Genomic DNA, 9,628 nt, shown 5'->3' with positions numbered 1-9,628 from the left:
ATCTTTGCATTGTTGAATTTTATTTGTCGTGGATCATGTTGGCTTGTTTGAATTGTTTAATTGTTGTGCTATATTTTTTGTGGAATGATTTACACACATTCTTCGCATGGATTTGGTGGTGCAGAGCACCCTACAGACATCACCATCAACCCCACAAGCTCCAAATGGATCAATGACTAGAGCTCGTGCACGTGCCATAGACTGAGGTAATTCTCTCCTACTTGAGCTCCCTATAGATTTGGATGAGACTTGGCTACTACCTCAAAGTGGAACTCTATGTGTGATTAGGTACGATGAAGACCACCACGGAGAAGCGAGGAAGTAACGCCAGGTCCACGAGAAGGAGCAAGAAGGAGGCATCGAAGAAGATGCCCAGAGACTGAAGACGAGTAGAAGCTCTCTTTGCATACCCCGTGCCCACAGAGCCCTGCACCCCCGTGCGCACGGACTAACCCAGAAATTCTCTAGACATCCCGTGCGCATGGGGTCCCTCGCTAACTCTCTGGACACCCCGTTCCCACACCCCCTTTACCCCGTGCGCATGTGCTTGCATGCGAGCAGTGACCGGGAAACTTCCTCCCTTGCCTCTAGCACCTATATATTTCGCAACTCTCCCATTTTCTAGGGTTAGCAAAGCAAAACTAGATCTTGAGAGAGTTTTGCTCATCTTATCTTGTCCTAGAGGATCAACACCTCCTAAGGAGAAGAATCCCCTTTTGGATTACCAAGACCTCCATATCCTTTGGATTTGAGAAGACTATATCCCAAGACCATATCTCTTAGAGATTTGGGAAGAACCCTACCTATTGCCTGTGGAGTGATTTTGAGGGGAACATGAAGCATCACCTAGCCAATTGGGGGATGATTTGCATGAAAAGGGAGTATGGGAGTTTAGGGATCCCAAACCTTAAAGAAGTGAATATGAGTCTCCTAGGCTCTTGGATTAAGAGATATATCCAGGGGGGTGGGAAACTCCGGAAACAAGTAATTGATGGCAAATACTCAAATACCTCCCCAAACATCTTCATGAGCTCCTCCACCAATGCTTCCACCTTCTGGAAAGGGGTCACATCTAATCAAAGCCATCAAATTTGGTTATAGATGGATGGTGGGGGATGGGATTAAATTAGGTTTTGGGAAGATACTTGCATTGGTACAACTCCCCTTGATGTGCAATACTGGTATCTTTACCTCATTTGCATGGAGAAGAATGTTAGTAGCAAAACTGTGTGGGATGGGGACAACCTTAAAAGTACCTTTTGGAAGTCCTTTACTCCCCAGGTGATGGAGAAGTGGTATGAATTGGTAGAAATAGGTAAGAGCATTACTTTCTCTGGTGATTCAAATGCCTTGATCTGGCGTTTGGAGAAGAATGGTGTTTATTCTACTAGCGCTTTCTATTCGGTTATTAATTTCCAGAGTGTGCAACCAGTTTACATTCCTGCGGTTTGGAAGCTGTCTAGTTTACATTCCTGTAGTTTGGAAGCTGTCTGTCCCTCTCATATTTTTCTCTGCCTGCTAGGACATAATAAATTAATGACTAAAAACAATTGCTCAAAAGACATATAGACAAAGGTAGAGAATGTCTCTTTTGTGCCTGTGATGAAAACATCACCCATTTATTCTTTGATTGTGTGGTTTCCTCTGCTATCTGGGAGGTTGTGCAAAGTTAATTCAAAAAGGCAGTGGGCGCCAATTATGAGTCAGTAGCTAGACTGTGGGTTTCTAACAAGAACTTCTCAAAAAGGGTAAGATTGGATATTTTGGCCGTGATTCTGATTCTGGAGCTGTACCATATCGGCAACATCTCCATTCTACTAGTTGAAATGACGTACAGGTCAAAATGTCCTAAGGATAGCACGGCGAACCCAACATAGGCTCTGTAAGACTGTAACAGACCACACACTAATCTCATTTCAGGCGCATGGGCATGGCACTATATAAAACCCAACTTAGGGCCTCTTTTATTCTTAGGATTTTGACAACGTAGGAATTGAAAAAGTATAGGATTGGAGTGGCATGCCCACTTAAATCCTATAGGATTAGCAATGAGGGTCTCTTTAATTCTTAGGATTTTTACAACGTAGGAATTGGAAAAGTATAGGATTGGAGTGGCATGCCCACTTGAATCCTATAGGATTAGCAATGAGGGTCTCTTTAATTCTTAGGATGTTTACAACGTAGGAATTGGAAAAGTATAGGATTGGAGTGGCATGCCCACTTGAATCCTATAGGATTAGCAATGGGTGTTTGACTGCACAGGAAAAACAAAGGAATTGTAAAAAAAGGTTGGAGTGGATGTTAGATTTCCTATGAAATGTAGTACAAAAGATTTCATAGAAAAAATTCTTATGGGATTCAATCCTATGAATCAAAGGAGCAACATAGAAAAAAATCCTAAGGATTTCAATCCTTCAGAAATCCTATAAAATTCCTTTGAATCAAAGGAGCCCCGAGTGTTTGACTGCACAGGAAAAACAAAGGAATTGTAAAAAAAGGTTGGAGTGGATGTTAGATTTCCTATGAAATGTAGTACAAAAAATTCCATAGGAAAAATTCTTATGGGATTCAATCCTATAAATCAAAGGAGCAACATAGAAAAAAATCCTAAGGATTTCAATCCTTCAGAAATTCTATAAAATTCCTTTGAATCAAAGGAGCCCTTAGGTTACGTCCAGGTATGCTGTGTACCAAAACCTTTTGGAGTCGGTTACCAAAGGTTGCATCATGGATTGACAGCAACTGAATCATGATCCAGGTGTGCTGTGCTGTGTGCCAAACCTTTTGGAGTCAGTTAGCAAAAGTTGCATCATGGGATTGACAGCAGCCTCTGCAGCTTCCTCACATAGGATATTGCTACAGGTGAGCTGCGAAAATGAGCAACAGCAAATCTGCCAATAATATGACCTTAGCTTATCAACAGGTTCATATCCATCCGATGAGGACTGATACAACAACACCAAGGATCTTCGCAAGATTCTTTACAATTAGAATAGCGTGCCGCCAACCAAAAGAGGCCGGGCCAGTGTCAGCGCCCAGCCAATTGCGCTCGAAACCTAGATAATAAGGTTGACGCTGAGTTTGTTCCGTCTCGAACTCTCTTCTGGCTCCAGTGGTAAAACTCGGGTGATTTCGCCGTCGAGCTCAAGTACGCCGTCAACACGCGGTTCGCCCGTAGCAGATTGAGGCGATGTACAGGTTCTTCGCCCACTTTTCCTGAAATTTTTCGGTTCCGAGGGTTGGGTTAGGTAAAGGCACTAATCAACACATGGTGGACAAAAATGCACGAGGTACCTTCACGTGGTTACTGGGGAAGGCAGAAGTTCGAAGGGTTTCCTGGGTCTCGTCCAGTGGCTTCCTCTTTGGTATGCTCAAGATAAAAGCAGCTTGGTCAGGTGTGCCTGCGGATGAAGTTATTCTGTAACCACTCTCCCATCGCCGATGGAGTCCTTCACTTGGATACAGAAAATCCAACTCTACAACCTGCAGGTTGCAACACAGATTCAGTTTCATCACTGGTCGGTCATGTGGCAACACCACACTGGCCACACCTTATGACCTATATGTAAGAAAATTCAGACTTGGCACAACTCTACATAATTACTCATCGAAACGGTACAGAACCCAGTTCTCCAAGGTTAACTGAAGCCAACCTTGAAGAGCAGCATATGCTTTTACAGTTACATATTTTACATGCAATGCTCAAATTGCTGGTTGTCAGATGTGAACCATCTAAATTTTCAAAAGAGTTTAGCTTGCAGAGATCTACAGAACTGAAAAGCAGACATATGTTAAGTATTGTTTTTCCTCTTTTTTATAACATATGCAGTCGTCAAATGTATGTTTAAACACATGAGAAATTATATACGTGAGGGACCACCAAATTCATGAAAATTATATTTTCAAATAATTTATCACAAAGAAGTGCAGCATGTGTTTTGACCTGGTCAGAGTAGCCCGCATTCCTCGACATGACAACTCCCCAACGGTTCCCAGCAGTACCCATGGATGTTACATGAAAACCTTCTTTCCACTTTTTATTAATCCACTTATAAGGAAAAGATTCACTGACTTTGTATGACTGCTGTGTGTATGGAGTTCCTGTAATGATATCGAAGATCAGATTACATGTATAAATCACGGAAAAGGGAACAGCGGGCTATACAAAACATCAAGGATCTAGACAGTAGACAGATGCTGATAATTTGTTTAACTTCGTATGTAAATATTAAAAACAGAAAACTAGTAAAAATGTTTGCTCAGCGCTAGTTTATCAGAACAGTGACCAAGGACAGACTGATGTATCCTGTACCAACAATGCTGTGGCAACCTCCACACACCAATTCTGATGACCTCTATCATAACCTTGGTGGCTTGGAGGTTCTGCTAAATGTTAGTTTCCAGATAACTGCTCATTTTTAAAAGGGAACGACTGCACATACGATAAAATCAGGTATAAATTTGGTACAGATGATCTAATATAGTAATTTTCCTCACTCTGATCACAAGTTATGTGCTCAAACATTTATGTGATACATCAGTAAAAGCATACTAGTTCGTGTTATACGTATAGCAGTTCTCTCTCAAACGTGCGATCTTCACCAAAGGGAGCAGTTTCAACAAATGAGCAGCTGTCAAGAAAGAACAGGTAATTTACAAACCTTTGGACATCACAACCAATGAGCTTCCATTGGTTGCTCCAGCTATTGCTGTTATATAGAAGTTCTTTTCCCATTGCTCCATAATCCAATCCTATATAAAAAGTCATAAACAATATAGCATCAAGATTCTGGATTATCAAAATTCCAACTAGCGAGGACAGAGACCGTGGCGCACCTTGTGCAGGAAAATTTGTGAAAGCTCATACACTTGAGAACCAAACCCGGTCCCAGCGTCCATTATGAGAGCCCAAAAATTTGCTGAAGAAGCTACACAACTAATGTACAAGCCATCTTCATTGCCTTTTTCAATATGCTGGTGCAACCTTGAATCGGCTACATTGTAGTGGTATCTGTAAAAAGGACAAATAACCAATGCATCAATTTACGAAGGATGATAAATAATTGACCAATAAATATCTCAGGCTCAAGAAAGCAAGAGTAACCAAACAGGAGCTTCACAAGCTTAAATCATAATAAACACAAACCAAGCCCCTTCCATCACTAGAGCTACCATGAATGGTTCAGTTACAAAAATCAATAATAGTGTAATTCGAATCACAGCTTTTACAAGGTAAATGACACTTCAAAGTGTGAGTTCACACTAAGAACGATCGCATGTTCAACATGAATCACCACAGCACAGTTGACTGCTGACTATGTGTCAGGAAGAGAGAGGGGAGGGTGTACTAGGCTAAGTTTGGCCAATAATGTGTGCAAGAGACAACTTATGTCAGTTTAAATGGTACCTGAATCACTAGAACAGGCCAATTTTTCAAGGGCAAGGAAATGAGAATTCATAGAAGAAATAATGTCTGGGCAAGCAGACATAAGAATGAAGAACTCTGCACTAAATTCATATTTTAAGACAATTACCGCTGCTTCATAGGCCGCCTAGCATTATAAACCGAAATCCATTGAGTTGCTGGGCTCCCCAACCGAACTTTCTTCTTAGGCTGTTCCTCTTCTTCAAGATTTACAACCATTCTTCCACGTTTCTGCCCAACCTACAATACATAAAACAGATGCATGATCAATTTTAATACAAAAAAAAACGACGGAGCATAGGTACAGCAGAACAAACCTTTAGAGCACCATCAATTCTGATGGGTCTTGAAGCAGGCACTTCAATCAGACTATCAAAGAGAGAAATAAGTTTTGCATAATTTGGCTCTTCATCAAATTTCATATTAGTGACCATCTCAAGAAAATGTTTGAATGGAGGTGGACAGAAGCAACTCAGAACATCCGCAGAGGTAGCCATCTTCTTCTTACAAACAAGAAAGATCTTGTTGTCTCCCTGCATTAATAAGCAATTAACATTAAAATGGGTTCAAGAGCAAACAGTAAATTATTAGTCAAACTCTTATGAGCGCATCTAAGGCTACCTGAAAGCCTTGCCAAGGTAATCTTCCTCTTATTAAAAAAATAAGGGTGTACGCTAGTGACTCCAAATCATCCCTTCTACTGCCTGTACGGCCTAAATGAGCATGGACACTAGCATATCTAATTGTTCCCCTGGAAATCATAAAAGGAAATAGGTTAGTTAATAGGTGAATAATTTTTAGTTTTGTACATAAAGAATATAGTATAGAACCAACCTAAAGATGTCTGGCCTCTGGTCATATTCAACATGCTGACTGGATGATGCTTTTTTCCACTTGGATGCTGCATAATTTAGATATTAACAGAACCACATGAAAAAGGTTATAGTGGCGCATAAAATGTGTCAAACCATCAACATCCTATTATGTAGCGATTCTTATGACTGAAGGCCACAGCTCACTGAAAATATGAAACTGGACATCTACATATAAAGATGAAACTGTCTTAAACAAGAACATACCTAAACCAAGATCAATTAGGAAAAGCTTCTTCTCATCAGGTGATCCAGGTTGACCAAGCAAAAAGTTTTCTGGCTTTACATCTCCATGGACAAAGCTGACAATAATAGGAAGCAGAAGAAGTGTTAATACCAACAAAGGATAGGAAAATGATGTCCATGGACTCCAGGATCATTGACAGAGACACATGGCTGTAGAAAATTACCCTTTGGAATGAAGCTTCTCAAGGATTGATATGGACTCAACGGCAATGCAAGCAACCATATGAGAAGACATCCTGTTTGGGATATTGGTGCTTTCAGCAAGGAGTAAGAAAAACATGCTGACAGGGTGAAAAGATTAGTAAGATACTCACGCCTGTCCCATTGAATTCCAAACATCCCAGAGGCTAGGACCCAGCATATCCATTACCTGAAATTTTGAAATGCAGGTTGAATTGACTATGAAGGATCATATTAAGAGGCAGTCTGGAGTTGCATAACTATAGTTGAACTCACAAGAATGTAGTAGTCTCCCTGGCGACCCTTGTAGTGGACTGATGGTATGCCATAACAACCATTGAGAGACCTGTCACAGAAAGTTTAGCATGCCATGCTCCACAGAAAATAACATAAATGTAAAAAGGGTGGATTATGTATAGTTCTTACTGATAAACCTGCCACTCAAACGGGGGGCCATAACTACATCCTTTGCTTCTTCGATGTTCAAGTTTGAGTGCAACCTAAAGCATATTAATCCATATAAGATTCAACTAGATCAAGGAGGACTCTAGTGTCCAACTGAGGCAGGTGAGAAAAGAAACCTCGTATGCATCTGGGCCCGTACGAGAAGCCCCACCAGTTATTCTTCTGCCAACATAGACCTGGCCAAATCCACCTTTACCCAACTTCCTATCAGTTATATATTCTGGAGAACCACCAACTTGAACCTGCAATAGTTAGATGTAACATTCAGATTTTTAGGAGCTTATATCATGTAAACAGAACTCTACTATACAAAACTGTATTGGTGGATCAGTAATAATATGACCACGAGAGCAAACTAAGCAGCACTAGAGAAAATGAGAAGCCTATTTTGGTCATTACATTATGGGAAAAGGAAACCCCCATATATATGTACTATTCACAGCAAATTCATCAAATTAGGGAACTAAGGAAATGTGTGTCACTCTGCTATAATTAGCAATGACCGGTGGAAGACAAACATGCGGTGCTTTTCCCAGAGAGAGGGAGAAAGGAAGAGTATGAAAATTGATTTGGGTTTGCAGCCAAAACAACAATATTTCTGTATTTATGTTGATGTGAAATTAGTTTCTTCTTTTTAACTCCAACTGGCTTCTATTTCAATATCTTATTAGATGTTTGCTTTCTGCTACAAAACAAAACTACCATAATACAGCCACTCAGTCTTGACTACTCTCATGGAAGTATAAACACGATCTCTGATGCACATGCTTAGCTTTTCGCCGCATTCATTCTTTAGATGAACAACAATCAATAATTACTTATTACATCATGAGAAATTTTCTAGAAGGACACACTACTTGCCAAAGGAGAGATAGATAGGTATGCATGATACAACAAAAGAACAATGCATTTCCACATGATGGTACAAATATTACCAAACAAAGTTAACATCATTAGCAAGTAACATAACAAACATAGAGGAATGGGAAGAAATACTTGCACAATCAGTGTAGAAATAGGATAGCCGACGTAAACAAGTGCACGGGAAAAACAGGAAGTCATACCCTCTCAGGCACTGGCGTCGTCGTGGCTTCATCTTCCGCCGCTGCAAGTCTATCACCACTTGCACCTTCCATTTTGAAGTTGGCGGCCCTGTCAGCTACCTTGTTCAAACCAAGGTCCTGCTGGGCGGTGGCTGCAACTGCCTCTCCAACGATAGCTTCAGGGATGTCCTCGAAAGGCTGGTCAGTCAGATCAATAGCCTCGACCCTCTTTCCTCTAGCCTTTGGAGCTGGCCTTCCTCTTCCCGCGGCAGCTGCTTTCTTGTTGCCTCTGCCAGCCGCACCACCACCACCACGCCTCCCACCCCTCCCCCGGGGAGCTGGCAACACGGGAGCGGCTACCTGATCTGCAGCCTGGACGTCTTCAAGCCTGCTGGACCTCAGACAAGCTCTCCGAACACCACTTCGCAGCTCTGGCATTATCCGTCCATGCAACCCGGCCTGCCGTTACACCCCTCGGCGCTCCTGGCAATCTCCCCATGCACAAGAAACCAAACACAAAACAATGAATACAGGTAAAAGGAAACGGTGACAGGCAACCATACATATACACACGTAAAAATCTCAGCTCACAACTCGCTCCTTCACCATGCCTATGCAAACCAAACATGAGCAGCCGAGACAGACAGACAGATAGACAAACATCTGGGGAGGAATCAACGCAGGGGCTTGAGGCACTCCTAAAGACATGACTTGCGTTCCTAGCACCGCAGCCCTCTAGCCGGAATCGAATGCCACCACAGCCGCAAAAGGGAGCCGGGCGGGCATCTCCATCGCCCGATGCCTCCTCCCCCACAAGGGGATCTCCACCCACGGCGGAGAAAAATCCCGCCTTTGCAGCGGGGCTCCGGCCAATCGGGCGCCAAATCGGGCCCAGACGAGCCGCGGGCCGCCAATCCCACGCGGACCACGCATCGCTCCTAAATCCAACAAACAGCACGCGCCGTACGCGCCGTCCTAACCACGAGCCTAACACACAAAAGCCGCGCGCGAATCGGCCGCCGGAGGACGCATCGGGCCGGAGGGACCGCATCGGATCGCGGCCGGGAGCCCGCCGCGCGGCCCGATCGCGAGGAACGGCGCCGGCCGCCGCCGCCGGATTGGGAAAACCGGATAGCCGTGCGAAATGGGGGAGGGGACGGCGGGAGGCTTACATCGGGGACGCGGGCGACGGACGGACGGAGGGGCGGTCGGCGGATGCGTCGGATGCGGATGCGCCGGCGGCGGCGCCTCGGGGGCCGTGCGGAGGGGAGGGAGGATGGGGCGCGCGACCGGGGGCCAGGAATTGTGGGGGGAGCGCTCCCGTCTCGGGCCTTTGTCCTGGAGGGTGCAGGTTGGGGGTGGTGGTGCTGGTGCTCGGTGTGCCGCAGCAGCTGACG

The 9,628-nt window shown here is 43.7% G+C and overlaps 1 protein-coding gene across 2 annotated transcripts; it reads right to left on the bottom strand.

Annotated features, from left to right (window-relative positions):
- Nucleotides 1-2,892: 2,892 nt before the first annotated feature.
- LOC123105362 (casein kinase 1-like protein HD16) lies at nt 2,893-9,628 on the bottom strand. 2 transcript variants are annotated; one of them, XM_044527425.1, is made up of 17 exons: nt 9,404-9,628; nt 8,253-8,722; nt 7,305-7,430; nt 7,150-7,223; nt 7,000-7,069; nt 6,858-6,913; nt 6,708-6,779; nt 6,505-6,599; nt 6,260-6,326; nt 6,047-6,176; nt 5,743-5,958; nt 5,535-5,665; nt 4,837-5,011; nt 4,662-4,752; nt 3,944-4,101; nt 3,295-3,483; nt 2,893-3,216 (listed from the first exon to the last, which is right to left on the bottom strand). In XM_044527425.1, exons 2-17 carry the CDS (start codon nt 8,667-8,669, stop codon nt 3,157-3,159), a joined length of 2,127 nt encoding a protein of 708 aa, XP_044383360.1. In that variant the 5' UTR covers nt 8,670-8,722; nt 9,404-9,628; the 3' UTR covers nt 2,893-3,156. The 2 variants fall into 2 exon arrangements, with proteins under 2 accessions (XP_044383360.1, XP_044383359.1); XM_044527424.1 differs by having other exon boundaries at nt 8,253-8,714; nt 9,404-9,594.

The sequence above is a fragment of the Triticum aestivum genome, chromosome 5A (assembly GCF_018294505.1).
Source record: "Triticum aestivum cultivar Chinese Spring chromosome 5A, IWGSC CS RefSeq v2.1, whole genome shotgun sequence".
In the NCBI taxonomy this organism is placed as follows: Eukaryota; Viridiplantae; Streptophyta; class Magnoliopsida; order Poales; family Poaceae; genus Triticum; species Triticum aestivum.
Note: the sequence above shows the minus strand (reverse complement) of the source record. Positions and strands in the feature narration are given on the sequence as shown.

Coding starts and splice junctions, on each gene's coding strand:
- LOC123105362 (XM_044527425.1), bottom strand. CDS start 8,669: ATGCCAGAGCTGCGAAGTGGTGTTCGGAGAGCTTGTCTGAGGTCCAGC. Junction 3,484..3,943: donor ATGCGGGCTACTCTGACCAG/GTCAAAACACAT, acceptor TGCAACCTGCAG/GTTGTAGAGTTGGATTTTCT. Junction 3,217..3,294: donor TCCCCAGTAACCACGTGAAG/GTACCTCGTGCA, acceptor GAAAAATTTCAG/GAAAAGTGGGCGAAGAACCT.